The sequence below is a fragment of the Notothenia coriiceps genome, unplaced genomic scaffold, assembly GCF_000735185.1.
Source record: "Notothenia coriiceps isolate Sejong01 unplaced genomic scaffold, NC01 NC01_scaffold00000339, whole genome shotgun sequence".
NCBI lineage: Eukaryota > Metazoa > Chordata > Actinopteri > Perciformes > Nototheniidae > Notothenia > Notothenia coriiceps.
This window is the reverse complement of record NW_011333040.1, coordinates 15,930,104-15,951,190: the sequence shown is the minus strand read 5'-3', so window position 1 is coordinate 15,951,190 and position 21,087 is coordinate 15,930,104. Positions and strand designations below refer to the sequence as shown.

The window sequence follows — 21,087 nt, the reverse complement described above, 5'->3', positions numbered from 1 at the left end:
ACTGTAAGACTTCTTAAACAGCTTAAAAGGTTCACACTATTCAGAGAGCTATTAGCCTTAATCGTGTTTTTAGTCAATTATATTATAAACAACAGCTTTTTTCCTGGTTTTGACTGAAGTACTTTTCTGAACAGACAATCATATGTGTTCACTTTGCATTCATGGATTTTTTTCTGAGTGATGTAAAAATATTTACATTTAGTAACACCATCACTATTCTATTTGATAATATAAATTGACCATTTTATCCATTAAAACTCAATATTGCAGCTCTATTTAGAACGCTATGCTGTATTAGGATTTTACATATTTTTTATTTATGGGAAAGAGAAGAAATGCTTTCCACAGGTTTCCAGGTGCTTTAAACCGTGAATGGTCATTATGATTGTTAGAATGAAATTGGAGGTGAGGCGCTCTTTTGTTTCCTTTTAATCCTGTGTGCTTTGGTTTCAATATCGTCTGTCCTTTCAGCATGGAGCCCAACTTGTACTTGCTATTTGCAGTAGCTGTATTTTTGTATTTAAACATTCACAAAAGGCTTCACATCAGTTTACAGTGACAATTGAAATAAAGTGATTTGGACATTATTGAAAATAGCTCACTTTTTCATTCCAACATGTTTTGCACAAAAGGGAATAACAATAAAAAAAAAACTTTAGCTGACAAACAATAGTTCAGTAAGGGGCGTCTTTTATATAACGATGCAGTGTTCCTTCGAATAACGAGATTATTATCCTTTATTTTTGTATGCACAGCAAATGGCTATGGTTTAATTCAGTTGCTGTCTTGTGAAAACCGGGCATCTCCAGATTTAGTGATGTTACATGTTACAAGATAACACATTATTTTACTTCTTATGATAGATAAATTATTCGAAACCCGATTGAAATTATCAAAAAGTTGACACTGTTGTTGTGAGCTTGTGAAAATGTGGAGTTTTGGAGATTAATTGTTTTCACAGGGTTGTGAAGATAATCGCCAGTTCAGTTCTCACTGCAAATGTGTTTCATACAGCTCTGAGCTGGCATAGATCAATTTAAACCCCGATTTATCAACAAAAATGTGGATATATTATTGCCAAGGCACCAGTTAAATAAAGAATCTAAGTGAAGCCACACAGGAAACAAACTGTCAAAACTTTACAGTAAATGGTACAACAGTAAACAATTGATTGGAACTTTAGAATATCTTTTAACTTTATTGAGCCAATTTCGCTCAACAGTTAGAATTCCTCAGGGAAGTGAAAGGCCTCTGATTGATCTGCTTTAAATTCACAGTGCTGTTAATAACACTAGTGCAGTGCAGTGTATATTACATATCAGTCACTGTGGCTTTTAGTGCATCTAATTCTTCAGTAATGTTTCTGGAAATACTGAAAAATCAGACTTGCAAGCAACAAAAAAAAAAAAAGAACAACCAACATAAGAAAATATGCTTTCGATACAAACAAAAACAAATCACATATTAAACATTTAACAAAATAATAATGCATGAAGTGTCATTAACACACACAGGTTGTACGAAGCACATACAGTAGACAAACGGAAACATTAGAGCAGAGCGTCTTTTGAACAGGTTTGAAAATGTGTTTAGCCTTCATTCATGGCAACTATAAACAAAAGTTGTGGGACATGTAAACCATATAAGGACCCGGAAAGAAGAGCTTATGCAGTACAACATGCCATAGGAACTCAGTTGATCCAACATTTCAATTTTATAAGCAAACATTTTCTTCAATTTATAGAAAATTCACTCTGTAAAAAATTTGACAGAGGTTGTAACCAGCCAGCCTCAAACCAATCGTTTCTTCTTTATACTGTACATATGTGTTTTTATAGCAATACTGCAAATGTATAAATGATGATAAATGCTGCACTTACCTTCTTCACTATTAGTATTCATAAACATTGATTCACTAAGGACAGCAATTTAGTGTTGTTTGTTACAGTATGTCTGTAAATAGGGACACTGTAAATACCTAAAAGTCAATACTAATTGATATTCCAGATTAAGACGTATGCTTCTACATGCAGATTGTACAAAAGGCTCTTGAAACTCAGTATCTTCAAACAATTTCACAGCTTAATGATTATTTAAGTATCAGGTATTTTTTTGTAAATCTTCTAAGACACTAGGTTTGTGTTAAGGCATGAAACACAACTACATGTAATGAACAGTAAATTAGTCATTAAAAAAAAAACACAGATTTGACACATCAGTTTAGACATTTTCTGAATTTGTGGACATGATTAATATGTGAAATACATTTCCACCTGTGAACGCTCAACAGGAGAATTCAAAGTGTGAAGAAGAGAGGGTCCGTTTCACCTCACAGAAGACCAAATACTTTATGGAGAAAGTCCCAAATCCACCAATTAATTCACTTAGTTGACAATCAACGTGACCCTTATGTGACGATCTAACATGCTGGTGAAGACCTGCTGGTGGTCCGTGTGCTCAGTCCGAGTCAGAGTCTGAAAACTCGCCTAGAAAAAAAATGCAAACAACAGATTAGGTATCTGGATTGGTGTGTACCAGTTACATTAATATTTAACTTTAATGCCAGAAAGTAACAAGTAATTGAACAATATGATGCACTTGAATACATGAATATATGTTGGAGGACGACATGGATTTAAGTATCTGACGTTGAGTTATGATGACGCAAAATCTATGGCTTCTACTTTGATGAAACTACAGAACAAGCCCAAACTTTGAAAGATACAACAACTCTGTTTTTTAAAGTGCTGGTTCCCCCCATAGACTGTATGGGTCACCATCATCACATAAAGCATCTTCACAACCCTCTAGATGTATCACTAATTAGTTCGATTTTTTTTAGAAAAGGTTTAAAAAGTTATTCTCTAAAACTTGCACTAACAGAGCAAAGTAAATGAGGTGAAAGGTTCTCATTTATTGCATCTCAAATACAATTGAAAAATAACTAAAGTATCTTTCTCTATCTTTCTTTGATCTCTCTCAACATCAAAGTTAAGGAGGCACATTCAAGCATGCAAAAAGGGTTGTCTCGAATATTCAAACGGTCTGTCTATGATGCAAGTTGTGAACTTGCGTCTGCCAAAAACAGTGAACCAAAGGAAGTGGCTGAAGCACTAACCTTTAAATATCATGTCTAAATTGATACTGTCATACGCATGAACACAACTTGGCTCACTCTTGTATGTGCAATGCCAAAATCGGCCCCAATAAGTCAACCTTACAACTTTAAATGGTGGATTGACAAAAAATTAAACACAGCATAGTTAAAGCAAACACATTTTAGTTTAATAAATGTGGATTTTTTTGTACATTTAATAAAACATACTGCGCAATAATTAATATCTTACAGGCCTATATTAAGTCATGTTTATTTGAATAAATAGAGTATATTTATTTAAAATCAAATAGTCTTGTTTGTCTGATTTAAATCAGATTGTCCTTTGGGTATTACCTTGCTGTCTCGATGGCTCCTCATTGGTCTCCCCTCCCCCTTGCTTCAGGAAAGTGGCCAGCTCATTAAAAATGAGGTAAAAATCTAAAGCAAAGACGATGGTGGCAATGAACCCAAATATCTGTGAAAAGAAAGGCATTTGATATCAATACAGGGAAAAATTACTGGTGCGATAAAAACTGAATTATTCAACAACGATTTAAAGAGTTGTATGTACTTAACAATACATAAACAATGGAGTTGTAGGCTATAATCAGAGATGAAAAGGAGAATTTACCCCAGCAGCCTTAGAGGCAGCGTCCGCATATTTGGATACTGACATTATGGAGATGATGAAGTAAATAATGGAGGCAGTCACACATCTCAAGAAATCCTTTAAGAGAGGAAAGAAATAACATGTTTTTAGAGGAAAACCGTAACTTTTTAAAACATTTCTTTGTTTTCTCATGTACAAGATCATGGGTATCCAAAAAAAACTGCTCTTACCATAAGAGGCCAGAGGAAGCCTTTAAACCTCTCATTGAATTTGATGGAGTAGGCGAACAACAAGAAGAGAGCAGAGAGGAACTCCAGCAGGGGAAATGTCACAAAGGCTGCTGCTGTGGATGCCGCGAAACAGATAAATGAAACAAAAGACAGCGCCTGAAAGACAAATAAAAAGAGAAGTAAGTGCAACATGTACAGCAAGTTTGGATCAATGAGGAGTTAATGACTCATGCCTCGAACAAAGAAATAAAATGTGTTTTCTTCTGTGATTGAAGACAACTAGAGATATTGAGGAAGGGACATATCCCCCTGTCTTGAGTTTATGTTAATTCCACATACATACGGTAAATACAAAATATTTATTTCACAGTACAGTATTTAAGTTTGGATTCTGATGATCTCATTCTATTTTATATGTAAATGTTTTTGTTCATCCTGCAACTTTCCATAATTTGTATTTCACTATGTTATGTGTTTTTGTTTCACCCGGAGGAGCTGTCTCAATATTTGTATTGCTAAAACGACACTAGCTTTTATGCATATACCAAATAAAGCTTTTGAATCCTTTAACCAATTTATTTATTTCTATTTCATTTCAAACCTTTATTTAACCAGGTGAATCCCATTGAGATCATCGATCTCTTTTTCAAGGGAGACCTGCAGAAATTAGGTTACACATGAAGACAGAAAAACCGAAAATAACAGAAAAACAAAAAGGACATCAAACAACATAGTTACAGGGTTTCAATTTACATACCTAACGACGTACCAACAGTATCAGATTGCATAGCATCTATCAGAGTTTAAAAACATGCAGTGGAACCAAATTGCTCAGTTTCCATTATTTTTGCGTACTGTTCCAAGCAAGAGGAGCTGCGCCGGAACCAAAAGGCACATTTACATTTTCGACCCAACAGATAAATACATTTACTCTTTTAATCTGCTCCCTAAGATCATGTTACCCTGCCCTGAAACTGTGAGTCTGTGTGAGTTAAAGCTTCAGGCCCACTTCCTGTTTGGAGATACAGCTGTTAAGAGCTGTAAAAGTTTATTCACTCAGGCCTTGTCGTTCTCTCTCACACACGTTTGTGCAAGCACCCACAAACACAGAGCTGTTACTGAAAGAGGACGTTCAAACGTGCTCTGTGTTTGCAACAAGTAGTTCAAATGTATGTAAATGAGCCTGCCCTGTGTTTGACGCTCTCTATTAGGAGTGCTGGACAGATCACATCAGTGCCATATAAGCAAGTCCAGACACTGTAATCTTAGACAGGCCCAGCCATCTTGTCTTTGTCTCAGTCCTCCTACCCTGGCCTGAGGTTAGGAACTCCCCCTGCCTGAACCCACTGTTGCAGCTGCTAATACTTAAAAATGCTGCAACTAAGCAGTATGCTGTCAGGGATATATAATATTTCTCTGTAATAAGACACATAACAGCTTCAGGAAGCTTTTATTCTGGTTTTTCAGTAGATCCTCAGGCATTGTTTGCTCAAAGAGAATAAAGTATATGTTGGAATGACTGAGCAACAGCACAGGATGAGCTTGTGTAGTCTTGACAATTTGTTGCATACTCTGGCAAAAAAGAAAGGAAAACACATCATATCAGTGAGACAATAATGTTTCCTTTTGTTTTGAGTCCAGAGAATAACACTGGTCTAGGACTGAAAGTAAAGATTTTGAGTTTTCTTTGGATAATTGTTTAATCGTCTAATCATTTGTTTATAAATCCATACCAAAAGCTAACTGTGCTAGGTCAGATGTGAGGGAGCTTGTTTTGAAAGCTTTGCCCTTAAAAGGTTTGCGATGAGTCAACTGCGCAGGTATTAAAGGTATAGTGAAACCCGTGAGTGCATGAGTGTTAAACACCTAAATACATTATAAATTCTGAGGGCCAGAAAATGGCATACTGAGCGGAGAATTCTGACAATCTAATCCAGTTTATACCACCTAGGGAGACAGCACAACTTTACCACACCATGCACGCGCATTAACAGCCTGTTTGCATTATGGAAATGTTTCAAATGTTACAAAAATCTGCTTTTTTCAAGGGCATACAACCTGTGTTTCAGAGTCCTTATTGGGCCTGTTGCTGGCAAAGACTGAAGCCTAATGAGCAATACACAGTGCTCTGACACATTGTGTATAGTAAGGGATGCTCAGCAGAATATGTGTCTGACTAATACTCCCAGGAAGGGAAAAGCTACAGCCTGCGTTCATTTTACTGTACAACTGCATACTTAATGAAATAAACAACAGCTTCCCAGCATTGAGTTTGAACTCACACAGTGCACATGGCACAGTACAGTAAATAACATAATAATATCAACAGAAAAAATACCATTGATAAACCCATACAACAACAACGACAGACACAGATGAATCAAATGAATTCCATTTTCTAGTGTTCTACAAAACCAGTAAAAGTTGAGTTTCTGAATGCATCAGTTAGGATTGTAGAGGATAATAAATACAAAATAAAAAAACATCTCTCATTACATCTATAGGTATCAATGCAGGATTTAGGACATTTGTCTTTGCCCTCACTCATAGATAATGATGACGCTTATTTTTTTTCGGCTGGCAACGAACACTTGAACAAAATGTAATGCAATTTGCACCGTCAGTTTCTTCTGTAACAATTTGTTGCAGTTTGGGTTGGGAGATACCATGAGACAAAAGGTTCTACCATAATGTTACACTGGAGTAGCTTTCCTTTTACCATCTCTGACTGAACTACATCTTTGTGGGCAATGTTAGGAATCTAGGAGCATCAAGGTTTTATGGCAAGGTTGGGTTGTTATTTGCTTTTGTTGACATTGTAAGCTCCTTTTTACTTGTCCATTGTTTAATTGACTGAATTAGCCTAAATGTAACGCTATTCTTGTTTAAAGCTATTCTTGCAATGCAATAAACAACAGATCAAGACTTAAAAGTACATAGGGAGTGATTCACATACAAAAGCGTGTTTCTAAAAGTGTGTCTTTAGATTTGAAAGAGAAGTGTATCCATTCTGTGGATCTTCCTGTGGCCTTTTAGTTAAGCTATGCAGAAGCATTTTAGCCTCAGGATGAATATCACAGTCACATTGCTGAGTGGCAGTAAAGAGACTGCATTGTGTGTGTGAGAGAGTGCAAGGGGCTGCTGAGCTCTGCATGCACACACAGTAAGGACTGTGCTCCAGGCTACATGTTATGGCAACAGACAAAAGGATGTGACTGAGAGGAAGATGACTGCATGCTCTCTCACATGACACAAATCTGAGGGTTCATACAGCAGTAACAAGCAAGAAGACATCCACCCCCCACCACTATCACTATCAAACACAAGTAGGCCTACAGTCAGTCATGCTTTGTTCAAATGCACTTGAAAAGTCACTGAAAAAGCAATTCGGAAGTTGTTTTTATAAGCTGATTAAATGTATTAAACAAACAGAGTCTGAAAAAAGTTTATACTTGTATCTAGCTTGATCCCTAGCAGCACATATGGCTATTTTCAATGGAGAAGATGGTTACAGTGATCTTCAGTGTCTTCATAATCCATAGAAAACTGTATTCCAACTTTCCGAAGTGTCCCTCAAAGTTGCTCACTACTTCCCTTTAGAAACCCTGTGACGAAAACCGACTGACCCATATTCAAAAGGACAGTTAAATAGTCCGTTAAAGTTATTTCCAAATGTGCATTAATGCAACACATTGTCATGGCTGCCATATCTCGTACAAAAGAGAAAATACAACTATCAAAACGAGGCGCGATTTGACTTTTGGGCGCGTTTGGCGAAGGCATGGCACAGTAAGAATATCAGTGATTTCAGATTGCTCTGGTCCATTTCTTACCACTTCAGCAATAAGCAGCATTCCTTTCCTTGAGGAGGCGAACTCTTTGCTCGGGAGGACCGACAGCAGGACAGTCTGGCGCGGGTGAGTCGAGCTGGGAGTCTCGATGTCCCCCATGGTTGGATAAAAAGAGATATGAACTCTCCTCAACAGTCAGAGAGTTCAAACTAACCCGCAATGTAACGGATCAAAAGCTAAAGAAAAGATATGTGGAGGCGTGAGGCTTCTCGGAGGTGGAAACGGAAACAATGACAGCGCGGAAACGCAGCGCGAGCTCCCAACAAGCGCAACATCTGCTTTCTCCAGATGTGAAATGTGATGCCCCCAGCTGCACACATACAACACGATCGTCAGCCATTCAGTGGAAATATCCAACTCCTCATGTCAGAAGGCAAAGAAAAGGCTTTATTGATATTTGTGTCTTATTGAGATTTGTGTCAAATACAAAAATATCGTCAAACACAAATCAGAAATAGCCTACATTGCAATAAAATACATTTGAATACAGAGTTTGAAACATGCCAGTTTACAACACTTCGAGTCACATTGTACAGTAAGCTCAGGGGAAATGTATCAGTTGTAGAGCATTTGGAATTGTTAATGTTCATTGTTTACAGTATTAATTTCACTTCTTGGCTGGTTGAATGTGATGTTCTTGAAAAGTACGAAGCTGTCCACACACATCAGCCCAGCGAAGACAAGACCAAATATCTGGAAATGAAGAGCATATTTGACATACATATTTCCTGTCAACACTCCAGTGTGTCTAAAGAGAAAATCAAATGTCATGTACATTGGGCTACAGTCAGAAGATGAATGCAGATAACAAGCAATGGTATGCTTGCTATCTGCTATTTATTATTTTGATGCCAATGTACGAGGGGAAACTAAAATCCATTTCAAATGTGACCCCCAAAACTGAGATTTCAATTATAGATTAAAGAATATATATTTCTCACCCCTCCAACCAGCGTGCCTGTGACAGTGTAGGTGGTCGCCGCCAACAGGCTCAAGACAATAAAGTAGACTGCAGCAAACACTGAATTAAAAGCATCCTGCACAAAAAAAAATAGCTTTAGAAAAATGACTTTTAAAATGCAACACTTACAGTATAGACTTAAATTGTTATGTGCTGTAAAACATCACCCACAACGAGAGGCCAGAAGAAGAATGTCAGCCTCTTGTTGAGTTTGAATAGGTAGAGCAGCAGTAGAAGGGAAGTGATAACAAACTCCAGCACTGTGGCTGCAATGTACTTTGGTCTGGAGGCTACAGCGAAACACACAAAGGCCACAAACAGAATCACCTAAAGCAGAAACACAACAGTTAGAAAATGGTAACTGCAATAAATGCAATTTGAAAACTTTTTTAAATATAAACACAATATTGAGCTTTCGTATCAGGACGATTCTGCACAATAATATCCTGCATTATTGGACATTTGTATTTCCACATGTATATTTTCCACATATTCTTTTTTACTTTTTAATGTTATTTTATTTCGATTTCAGAAATATTTGTGGACTGTTTATTTCTTGTCTCTTAATTTATCTTGTATTTTCTATCTAGAGTTGTTATTCTAATCTTCCAGCAGGAACCAGAACATCAGCTGATTTACTCTTCCTTCATAAGACGTTGCACATCCTATAGAAAAAGAGGAACTGAGTGTCGGCTAATATTTCAACATCACATTTATTTTTAAATACAAGTAACTAATACAGTTGCGAATATGATCTTTTAATGTTGATCACTGCATTAACAAACTAGCCATTGTCACACTGTTAAACACTCTATAGAGCGGATTTGTTACACTGCTGTTATTTCTTCACACGCTGTATCTTCTTCCCCTTTAATGTGTGCAGGTTATATACTTAGTTCCTTACTTATGTTGCCAACCATGAAACTTTTAACCTCATGTCTCACCATCTCTGCTACTTTCAGGATGCCCCTCTTGGATTTGATAAACGCAGTGTCCACCTCCATGGCTGTTATTCTACTTGGATCCTCTGACATGATGGTGCGAGTTCATTTGCAAGACAGCTCACAGTTTGTTTCCTGAAGCAGGCAATTTCCTTTTAGCTGTAAAGGAAATGACTCTCAGCCAAAATAAGCGCAATATTTTCACACCAGCAGCTACTTGCCACATCTGCTGTAAAAGCTATGAAAGATGTGCACTACTTTATATGAGCTCTGACTTTTACAGGACAAAACATTTTAACATAATCTCCACCACGGCAAGTAATCCATCAAAATTGGAAGTAGAGAGTTTAGTTGACAATCACTTAAAGGGTACATGCAAAATGCACTTTTTGATGACTTTAATACATAAATATGTGTCCCCGGTGTGTCAGGAAACTCACGCAGAGTCATAAAATAAAACCCTTTCTCTTTTCCTCTGTACCCAAATCCTTAAAAAAACCGGGGTACAACGAGCGGATACAGATTTGCTGCCGATATGACGTAATTTCGGATGGTGGACCCACAGAAAGTTGCTATCAGAAACAATGCCTGCCGTGTTTTGGATGTAATCTCGTCTTTTTTTACATTAGCAAGCCTCGCTAACACTCAGCACATGTGTTTAAAAAGCAGGAAATAAAAAGGAACTCACCTTGTGATAAACCCGCAAGAGAAAAAGCATTTGAGCTCCATGCTGTTTCAGACATAATCCTTGATGTTGTTTAGAACAGGATGGCATTTTATCATAGCAGAATTTAACTTTATCTCCGGTAGATTTCAGATGAGGCATTAGCTCCACCTCCTCTTTTTTTTTTTTTTTTAAGCTAAGGACCCAAAATCCGCATTTCTCGCCTGGCCTACAAAGGCCTACCGTACTAAGCCGTGCGAGGCCCTGCAGTGGAAATGTGCCATAACAGGGCTGCAAAAGAGGGGTATGAGCAGTATGAGGCATGGCTACAATGGGTGATCTGTTTGGTATTTTAAGCAAAAAACTTCACAGACATGTTTTGTATAGGTATGGCCCTACAATATATTTTTACAATATCGCATAATAGGTCCACTTTAAAAGGGTCATGATAACAGGTATTACAAAATAACTTTTTTTTGAGAACACATTTTTCAGTATGCAGGTAACAATGATTAAGATTTAAAACAACAATACAACATTGTGTACATCACATTAGGCTTGATAGAATAAAATAAAAATCCAAACTTCTCTGTATCATTTTTCCTGACTTCAATCATTGGCTCTTATTGCAGTGCTTCTCCAGAGCGGGTACAACTTTTGTGCACTCATTGAAATAGCAGCTATAAACAAACATCTATTTGCATAACCCATACAATGAAATACCAAAAAACATCCCTTGATTTGACCCCATGTCCATCTCTTTAACACTGTACATAAATCATTTTACAAAAGAATAAGGTTGTCTTTTGACTAGAAAGGCAGATCTTCAGGTCTTGGTTCCTCATCCTCTCAATGTGGCCAATCACACTTCCAGGGCTGAGACTTTGGCACTTTGAGACACTTTCCTAACTTCTCACAGCCAGCAGGGGCCCAATTCTGTAACAGAGAGCAGCAATCACAGCAAGCACAAGAATATGATGTTATCACAAGAATATTACGTTATCAGAGTTATGAGTGATTTACAGGAAGTTATTACTGTGCTTGTTTAATTTATTCACCACAAGGGGGCAGTGCTATGCCACAAATAAATGCACAGCAGTGTAGCTCTCACTCTGTGCTTCAGTGTGACAAAGCCACTGCCTAATTTATATCTAAGAAATCCTAAAGGACATGTTTTTCATAAAAGTCAAACACAAAAATCTAAAGGAAAATGTCCAGGTTCAGATAATGATATGATATATATATATATATATATATATATATATATAGGTTATAATATGTTCAAGTTATACATTAAGTCTGCAAGCTCAAAGCAGACAGTTAAAGGTAGGGTAGGTAAGAATGGAGAAACCAGCTCGAGTGCGCTAGAATTTGAAAATACACAACCGGAAAAAATCTGCCCTTTCCTTCAGACTTCCTTACAGAGCCCCTCCTCCAACACACACGAACGCGCACATGACCGATGAGGGCACGAGATAAGTTTGTGCACAGATGGAAGGCGTGTGCCTAGGCAGTCCATCCAGTTATTTTAGCCGGGCCGGCTCAGATGATTGGTCTTGCTTTTTACAGCGCCACGGCTTCCACAGATGAGATATTTTTATGTATTTATTGTCAAAGCATTTAATGTGTTCATTGCTATCGGATTTAGGAGCATTCCATGGAATATAAAAAAAAGTGTTTCTGAAGTGAATTACCTAACCCACCTTTAACTTAAATATTCAGATAGTTTTATGAATTCTTAGTTTTTTCACAAGGGCTTAATTAATTTGTCTTTGTATTCGTGTATCTGATGTATAAGTTTGATGGACAGACCAGAGAGATAAGGTGTAAACATTCCTGGGATTAACGCTCAGTATCTGAGTTACCTTCTACACACACAATGAATGTATTCTCAACATAATTGATATAGTTTTGCACTTCTACTAATAAAGTGCATCTTGACATTTATGTTGTATAAATCTCACCATCACCGCCACGTCACACATGTTGAGCTGGGGAACACCGGGCACCAGCGTACTCTTATGCAGCTCCACAACAGGAGAGATCCTGCTCAGCACTTTCTGGTACTCATGGGACGAAACACTGCAACACACAACACACATGGTCAGTATGTTGAAACTAAATGTTTGTTTCAGTTTCCATTATCTGATGATATTTTTTACTCTTATTGAAAGCAGATGTCTGAAAATCTAAAATGTTTTGTCTGACCAAAAGTCCAAAGCCCAAAATATTTTAGTACACAACTACACATTATAGAAGCACAAAAGAAGAAATATTTGGTAATTTTGCTTGATAAATTACAGAGAGAATGTATATATTTTTGTCAATTGAGTCCGTATTTTAAGCTTTTAATACACGTGAAACAATGACTTAACCAACAATCGAAAATGACACACACATACACAGACCTGGATCAACGGTTTCATAGTGTATACCCACATTGACTCAAACACAAGTCTGTTTTATCTGTTTTGTCCATTTGTTTCAGGTATTTAACAGACATTGATAAGTCTAACATACATTCAAACACACACACATACAAATTTGCATTATTTCAATTTTTTTGGCTTTTGGTCATAGAATATTGTTGTTAATGCTGCGCACATGTATCCTGTCCACCTTATAACAGAGAAGGGAAACGCTGTAGCTTTAAACAACAGAAACACCTACACACATCCAAAATCACACACATGCTGTCCACTCGGGCACCCTTTGGTAAAGCACGCTCAGCAGGGTGAACTATGTAACCCCTACCTCATCCCCTGTCTCTCAATTACTGTTGTTGGACACCAGTGAGCCCGAGCACCTCTGTGCATTATTATATTCAGTGTGTAAAACACAGGGGCCCCGAAGGCTTTCAAAGGAACGCTGCTCTCAATAGGACCTGTAGGGTTAATGGGCTGTGCGTGCACGTGTGGGTGTGTGTGTGTTGGGGGAGTGGGTGTCTGGTAGCGTGACACACAGATAGACAAATATCAGCAGTGCAATTACACCCCTGATACGCTCGCCGGCAGCACCTGTGCCAGCCTTCAATGCTCCCTCCACTGCAAACCCGGCCCTCTGATTGGCCCCTGGGGACCATGTGCATGTGTGTGAGGTGAAGTGTCAATTAGAGTAATAACCCCAGGCCCTGTCCAGCTCACACCTCCCCTCCCTCTTAGATCTCCCACAGGGCAGCAAGGCTTTCTCCATCAGCCAACACCTGCTCCTCTCCTTGATACTCTCATTCTTTACTTTCCCCTACAATTACTCGCCTGGTAGTGCACTGGCCGCAATTAGTCTCTCTCCTGGTGTGCCACATTCGTCATAAGCTAACTATCAATGCACTGTGACCCGAGCTGATAGGACAGCACTGGATTCATACCCCTGGTTAAAAATCAGACATTCAGATTAAATTCCTTCAGCTATCGAAAATCGCAAATTCTGCTTTCGCCAGATTATGATCAGCAAGAGAGATATTTAATTCCCCTCCTATCTGTGCCCGCTACTGGTTGCTGCGATTAATTTTGTGATAAGTGATGAAGCAACTTAATAAAAGTAAATGTAGGGGATATTTATCAGACTGTTGTAAGTTTCCTACGCTACCATACAAGTCTGCAAGTAAAGTGCGCCATGCATGGAGAAACTTGCATAAGATATTATGTTTTCTATTGTTTTGTCTATGCACTGAAAATCTCACACTGCAGACCTCTAAATCAAAAACTAATAATATCATTTGTTTATGCCCCCTCTGCAAACAAATAATAAAAAGCCTACAGTCAGCACAGCTCATTATCATGATTATAACCCTCAGCTTACTGGTGTAGAGGCAAAATCTGGAATAATAAGCAGGCTGTATGCAAATGAAGTCTTTTGATTTATAATGTATGGCACCCAAGGGGGATGGGGGCATTGCTCAGGTGTGTCACCACTCTGATTACTGATTCATAACACTATTGCTGGAACACACACACACAACCACAACCACACAGTGGCAGAAGGTGGGGGAATTGAGGAGACAATCAAATACATCTGTCCTGCCTACCCCTCCCCTCCACCACCTACTCCACCCCGGTGGAAATTGAGCACTTCAGTAAGGACTATTGATTGGGAACACGGGAGCTCGGTGGCAGGCAGCAGATGAGACCAGACTGTGAGCAGGGCTGCCTGCAGTGTTAGGGCCGGGACTACACTGCGGATGACCGAGACTCAGGGGACCCGAGCTGAGGTGGGTGGTGTGAAAGCCAGGATGTGTTAACCTCGGGGCCTTAGGTCACAGACACGGAGGGCAAAGAGGAAGGCAGCAAAAGGCTTTAAATGAATCCAATAGGGATAGCAACCCAACATGTTTTAGATGCAGACCTGGTTGGGTTTGTCATCCTGGACCACCATGAGAAGCGTGGTCCAGTTACACTAGTCAAATGTGGCTGTCCTTCGGTTTTTTAACAAGTTATAAGACCAAAACATAACAACTATACATTCAAAACACACATACACACAAATTAGCGTCCTTTCGGAATTTTGGGCTTTTGGTGAAGGAGTATTGTAGTGAATGCTCAGCGCACATGTATCCAGTCCACATTATATCAGAGAGGGGAAATGCTGTAGCCTTAAACACCTACACACATCCAAAAACACACAGGCTGTCCACTCGGGCACCCTTTGGGAAAGCAGGGTGAATCTAATAGGGATAGAAACCAAGTTTTGTAGATGCAGACTTGGTTGGGTTTGTGCTTCATCCATGGACCACCAGGAGAGGCCTTCTCCATTTACACCAGTCATATGTGGCTGTCCTTCTGTTTTTTAAAGACAAAACTACTACACTAAAGAGTCCTCTCCTAGGTTGCATAATTATAATCTAAACTGATTTCTATGCTGACTGTTCAGGACTGGGGATTGTGTACGTGTGTGTGCTCTTTGCTGTATCACTTCCTGCGACAGTAGTGAAGGCATGTGTGCAGACAGGCCCTACATCATCTTAAGTGGCTCTTTAGGTGCAGACAGAGATTAATGATGGCCAAGCAGCCAGTCCAGCTGGGGGACCGAGGAGCAAACGGACAAAACGCACACATACACATGAGTACACAAACACACACAGTTAACTAGGATGGAGGAGAACGCTCCCAGTGGATGCAGAGGGACAGCGGCTGAGTGGGGAGAAGTGAGCTGAGGTGCACAGCAGTAGGTGGAGAAGGAGAGAAGTAACAAGGGAAAGAGTATCAGGAACATTTGGAGAGGGAGAGGACTGAATAGAGAGAGGATGGAAGAAGAAAAGTGTTGCGCAGTTGGGTGACCTTGTAGACAAACCTCTGCTGTAGAGGTGAAACAGGAGTATGCCTGTTTGGTGTGTGTGTGTGTCTGTGCCTCTGTGTGCGTATGGGTCTGTGTGTTTGTGTGCACATCTAGCACTCAGCACAACACATCGCTGCGTATTGATTGGTTTTTGCTTTTTTTTTTTATTCTTCCAAGTAAATAGCAAGGCTAAAAGGTGGGCATTTGAAAAACAACATTAATGTTTCATCATCCAATTTCACTACAGAGCTGAAAGGAGTTGGAGCAGGAGGCCAAGAGGAGATGAGGCGGTGCAGGGTGTGAGAGGCAGAGCTTGCAGAAGGCAGCAAAGAAAGGTCAATCCAGAAAGGTTTTAAGGCAGGAGGGAGCCAAAGCGAACACTGAGCACAAAATAAATATATAATCTTCAAAGCGATTATTCGATGATCTTAATGTATTAGTCATTACGTCAACTTGCACCATTTTCCCTCAAAGATCACATAAATATTGGTAGCTCATCTATCTTTGCACCCTTATTTAGCAATAGTCTGAGTTCAGCTTTGGCCGTCTGTATCTTCTGGTGTGACTCGATCCTCTCTGTGATCTTCACTCTCCTCTGACTGAAGAGACACACACAACTCAATGAAACAGCACTCGCTCTCAATTTAGACCTGAACAATTTATCCCAATGAATCAGCATTGATCTCATACAAATACTGCGCTCCCAACAGGCAAACTGCTTTCCTATTCGCTCCCCCCCAAGATCATTTCCAACATCTCTTCACTTATTCCTCTGTGTCTCCCTCTCTACCTGTTCACATGTTTTGATTTGCTTTTCTTTTCAGGGAACTAACCTGATGGGGAACTTTTCCCCAGGATCCCGCCCCAGGTGGAAAAGGATTGGCTGCAGTGTGTGCTCCTTCTGGTCGTGAGTAGTCACACCGGGGACCTCTTCACCTGGACAGAAATTAACGCCCTGTAGGGGAAATCACACAACAGATGAGCATAATGACAACTTCTATGACTCGGATGCACTTTACAGTATCATTGTACATGTATCATAATGTATTTCTAGCAGAGTATTTATGAGATTAGTGATTGATGATAAATTAAACATTTTAGGAGGAATGTATAAACCATGTTTGGTATGAAAAAATTATATTTGATTGAACTCTTTCTGCATCACTTAAAAAAACTTAAAGACAACCCTTTAAATCTTATTCTCTCAACAATTCCCGTAATGATTTTTTGCTCTCTGTTATGACGTTTCTTTATGTTTTTTTGTTTCCATGATGATCGCCCAATTTGATTATTTTAGATGTTCATCATGTGCATCAAAAAATAAAATCGAAAAACTAAATTAAATATCCAAATGCTTAAATGTATGCGTGGAGCCAGCTGCTACTCTAAGCCCCGTGCTTAATCTTATTGTTGCACGGCCTATATGCATATTGTCTTCCAATCTGTTGTGTTCATTATGCAGCTACTGTTGGTACATCATGACGGGGCTCAAGTCACTGACAAAATGAGGATTTTCTTCCTCGTGCTGCCTCCCCCGCTTCATCTCTCCACGCCTTCGCTCCCGCTCCATGACTCCATTCTGGCAGTGATCGCAGCCTGATTGAGTCACACTCACTCCTCCAGAACCCCCTGGAGATCTCCCCCCTTCCCCAACACAAACATACACACACACACTTTTTGATGAGCACAACTAATATTGAGAAAGCATTCATCTGTGAGGCACTGTGGATGCCCCCCTCTGAGATCGCTCAACAGAGCACCTAAAAAATACATATAGAAGAGAGAGAAAGAGAGAATGTGAGAAGCAGAGTCACCCCCCGCCCTGCAGACCTTCCTCTCATCCAGGCAGGCCCTGTCTTTTGAAGCCAAAAGCTTAGAAATGCAGAAAAGAACGAAAAAAATAAAATCTCATCCCAGAGGAGCAGCCAGAAAAGGCCTGCTGTGTGTCTCTCTGACTCCCTCTCATGTACCCTAGACAGAACAGCGAGAACTCCATATCTCCCCTGACATTAATGCTATGGATACAACTAGGCTGCTTTCAAACTGGAGCAGAGCAGTCGCTATTACAAGATAAGGAGCAGGAGCATCCAGCGGTGGCAGGATGGATTTTGGAAATGGAAATATCTGATGTGTATTTTTGATCCAAAACTAAATGAAACAGATATTTATATAGATTGTAGCACATCTGTATTACAATATATACCGAAAAATATCTACTTTCGATTTCATAGGAACACATTTGTTTTTTTACAGGCATCTTCAAATTGCTGTCTTAATGTGTAGCAAACATTTGTAATGCCTTCTGCTTAAAAGTAAGTGAACCATGTTCTGTGTAGCAAGCGTAGCTGTGTTAATGTCACAGGCCACAATGTAGCTCAAAAGTGAGCAGGAGCTGATGCACAGTAATCTGTTGTCAAAGTATAAAAAAACAGTGTAGGACTAACAGGCGTCTGGGAAATCGTTATTTTTCAGTTTTCAATCATCAGTCTGTGAAGTATTTAACTGCCATAGATCTCCTGCTGTATCACAGGTTACTCAGCAATACAGATACAAGGAGCCACAGTCACGACAAACTATATTTCGCAATATTAACATCCCTACAGTCCCTCAAGAGAGTTGAATGAGAGCCATTTAAGCCTGTGAAATTTCTAATTTTCCTCATGGCTGAGCTGCATGAACACAGCCAGGACAGAGCAAAGCGTCTCTCAGCTATTAACCTGTAATGTTGTTCTTTTTCACAGACACACTTATTCCGTTCTTGTTTATTTTGTTTACCATATACCATATACAAATTATATTGTATATATAAGACGAAGAAGCAGGAATCATGTTGCTGTATGTAAAAGGGCTTTGATTGGTTATTTCTGTAGGAAGACAGAATACACTAGAAACTCTATAGGGTTTTAAGGGGCTATTATTAAAAAATATTTAATAATTCATGTTATTCCTGAGAGAGATAACCTAAATAAGGAATATACATTTTCTCTGAAGCAAAACATTTATGTCAGTTTGTTTAAATTGTTCCTGTTCATAAAATGTACTATGGGTTACATGAATTGGAACGTTTACGGAATCTAATCACGAAGACAAAACGCATATTGGGGATTTAACTTTCTCCTGAACAGACACTGATCTGCACATTAATAAGGAGAACCAAACATACATGTTCATGTTTTCTCTCCACCTCTCTCTCTCATGTACACACGCACTACACCCTCCCCCCCCAATCGATAGGCAACTCACAGGCAATCAGAAGCCATTATTTGTGAAGTTCCACTTCAGTTCACATGAGTTGATAAAGGAGGCTGCTATTGATTCAGCGGCCCTGAAGGAGAGAGCAATTTAAGCGACCGATGGGGCATAAAACAAACTGGATCACAGGAAAAGCAGAGCCATGATGGGAGGACAGGAGGACATGTTTTTTTATAGAAAGAGGAGAGAAATGTAGAACAGACTACCCTGCTTCTCAAGTGTCACATTACATATTTCTCCAGATACATTTAATCAGCACAAAGTTGATGTAATTACGGCCCAAGAGATACTGCAGGCATCTGCCTTTCTATCCTTCTTTTGAGCTCCGTGGTGCCAAAAGAACAAGTCTACAGCGGGGAATGACGGTATGTAAATGACGAGGAAGAAGATCTCCACTGGAGTCAGAACAAACAAGTCATCTGGTTGATGAATGATGTAAGTTCGCTGATGTGGGGGTTCTTCATTAATATTCATTACGCTCTGATGTACACAGCAGTCAACTGATGAGCCATTTTCAAGATAACACCAACAGTGTAAGTGTTTGTGTGTTTGAGGCAGATTAGGAGAGACAAAGAGGGAGGATGTGGAAGCACAAATCAAGAACTGAGGAAACCGAGATGGGACAGAGAGGCTGTGTTAATAAACGTACCTTGTTAAACTCTTCTAATGAGTTGCTCCAGGTCCAGTAGTGTGCCTTGTATTGTCCAATACGCACAGCCATCAGCTCATTGCCACGGTAATAGAAGATCGGCCTGTAATGGATGAGAAGAGGAACAAATGCTCAGATTTGTTTTGTTCCACGTTGAGTTTGAACTTTGAACTTGTGATTTAAGAAACAAAGACATTTCGTCTTGGAAAACTTTGAGTTTTTTTTTACCCCTTCTTTAAATGTTTTTATCTTCCAGGAATATGAGCTTTCTAATCACCTAAAAATCCCCAAAATCTAACATAGGCTTTCTAATGTTTACCGGGTTTGGTGTTAAACGTGTTCAGCATTTTAGTGTCGGACAGTAGCATTAGTACTTTTTAATAAGCAATTTGAGGTTGACAGGAAGGGCATTCGTTTTTCAATTCAGAAAAAGGATTTTCCCTAGATGATAACTAAAGGAAAGGTTACAACAATGCTCTCACTCAGGCACGTGACATTTATTATAAAAGGGTTTAAAATATCTTTGTTTCTCAAAAATGGGGAACTGCTGTAACAGTGTGTGTGTACTGGCCTGTTTCCCTGTTTGTGGGGCTGGTTTAGGAGGACCGGTGTCAGGTCCAGTCCATCCAGGGCTCTGTCATCAGGAGGGCTGAGGCCGGCCAGAGCCAGACTGGTGGGGAACAGGTCCATCACACTGGCCAACTGGAAATTCACCTGGAATAAAAGACAATATTATCAAAAACAAAAATCCCTGTGTGTTTCTGTTGCACACAAGAAAATACTTTAAGAAATGAGGACTGGCCAAGTGTCCTCTCAAGGACTTAAACTCACGTTGCTCCTTGGTTGTCACACACACACACACACACACACACACACACACACACACACACACACACACACACACACACACACACAAGCTCCTTAGCACTGAAATGAATTCCCCTTTCTTCTGTATCCACAGAACCAGCCACAGAAAAGGCTTTGCAATGCATTCCATGATCTATCTGCTCATCCAGACACTTCCTCTCTCTCACACAAACACTAACAGATTTAGCCCTTCACTTCATTTTTTTTAAAGTCCCCCTCACACAGTCACACAGAAACCATTAAAGAAGACAGGACAAAAGGGCATAAGAAAAAGCAAAAGTGACAGTTAGTTGGTAATAACTTGCATGACCAAGAAAGCTACACTTTCAGCCTGTTCTGACAGAGGAATATATTCCCGGAGTTGCCATCTTTTGTTTCATCTTTTATTAGCCCTTTATTGCAGTCATGGCTGAACTTCGTTCTTTCTTCACCCTTTGTTCTTTACTTTTTTAACTGACTCATCACTCTCTATTAATGTCTCATTCATTTCTGTCTGTGTTGTGAGGGGGGCTGTTGGTTATCTTGGGAGGCAGAGCTTCTATCCCGGTCTCTGCCACTCTGCCTGTGTGTCTGCTGCCTGATAAAACACAACAAAAGGGATTGTGACACTCGACGACGTTGTGTGGCCGACACCCCCCCACCCGCCTCCACATCTTTGTTCCTGCAGCACCCACCCCTCATCGCCCTAGCCACC

The 21,087-nt window shown here is 39.6% G+C and overlaps 3 protein-coding genes across 4 annotated transcripts in view; all 3 read right to left on the bottom strand.

The window, feature by feature from the left end:
• Positions 1 to 1,182: 1,182 nt before the first annotated feature.
• cmtm3 (CKLF-like MARVEL transmembrane domain containing 3) lies at positions 1,183 to 8,076 on the bottom strand. The gene is made up of 5 exons (XM_010773020.1): positions 7,771 to 8,076; positions 3,938 to 4,093; positions 3,729 to 3,824; positions 3,452 to 3,572; positions 1,183 to 2,486 (listed from the first exon to the last, which is right to left on the bottom strand). Exons 1-5 carry the CDS (start codon positions 7,885 to 7,887, stop codon positions 2,458 to 2,460), a joined length of 519 nt encoding a protein of 172 aa, XP_010771322.1. The 5' UTR covers positions 7,888 to 8,076; the 3' UTR covers positions 1,183 to 2,457.
• A 78-nt stretch (positions 8,077 to 8,154) lies between these two features.
• On the bottom strand, positions 8,155 to 10,094 carry cklf (chemokine like factor). Its single transcript, XM_010773034.1, has 4 exons — positions 9,694 to 10,094; positions 8,921 to 9,076; positions 8,730 to 8,825; positions 8,155 to 8,481 (listed from the first exon to the last, which is right to left on the bottom strand). The coding sequence occupies exons 1-4, from the start codon at positions 9,781 to 9,783 to the stop codon at positions 8,368 to 8,370; spliced, it is 456 nt and encodes a 151-aa protein (XP_010771336.1). The 5' UTR covers positions 9,784 to 10,094; the 3' UTR covers positions 8,155 to 8,367.
• An 857-nt stretch (positions 10,095 to 10,951) lies between these two features.
• galns (galactosamine (N-acetyl)-6-sulfatase) overlaps positions 10,952 to 21,087 on the bottom strand; it is a 23,616-nt gene continuing 13,480 nt past the window's right edge. The window contains exons 10-14 of one of the 2 annotated variants that reach the window (XM_010773047.1): positions 20,098 to 20,240; positions 19,527 to 19,629; positions 16,459 to 16,580; positions 12,319 to 12,436; positions 10,952 to 11,290 (exon numbers count right to left, since the gene is read on the bottom strand). In XM_010773047.1, coding sequence (XP_010771349.1) covers positions 11,204 to 11,290; positions 12,319 to 12,436; positions 16,459 to 16,580; positions 19,527 to 19,629; positions 20,098 to 20,240 — 573 coding nt within the window. In that variant the 3' untranslated portion in view covers positions 10,952 to 11,203. Of the gene's footprint in view, positions 11,291 to 12,318; positions 12,437 to 16,458; positions 16,581 to 17,126; positions 17,270 to 19,526; positions 19,630 to 20,097; positions 20,241 to 21,087 lie in introns of those variants that run through there. The other variant, XR_798522.1, reaches the window with a different exon arrangement.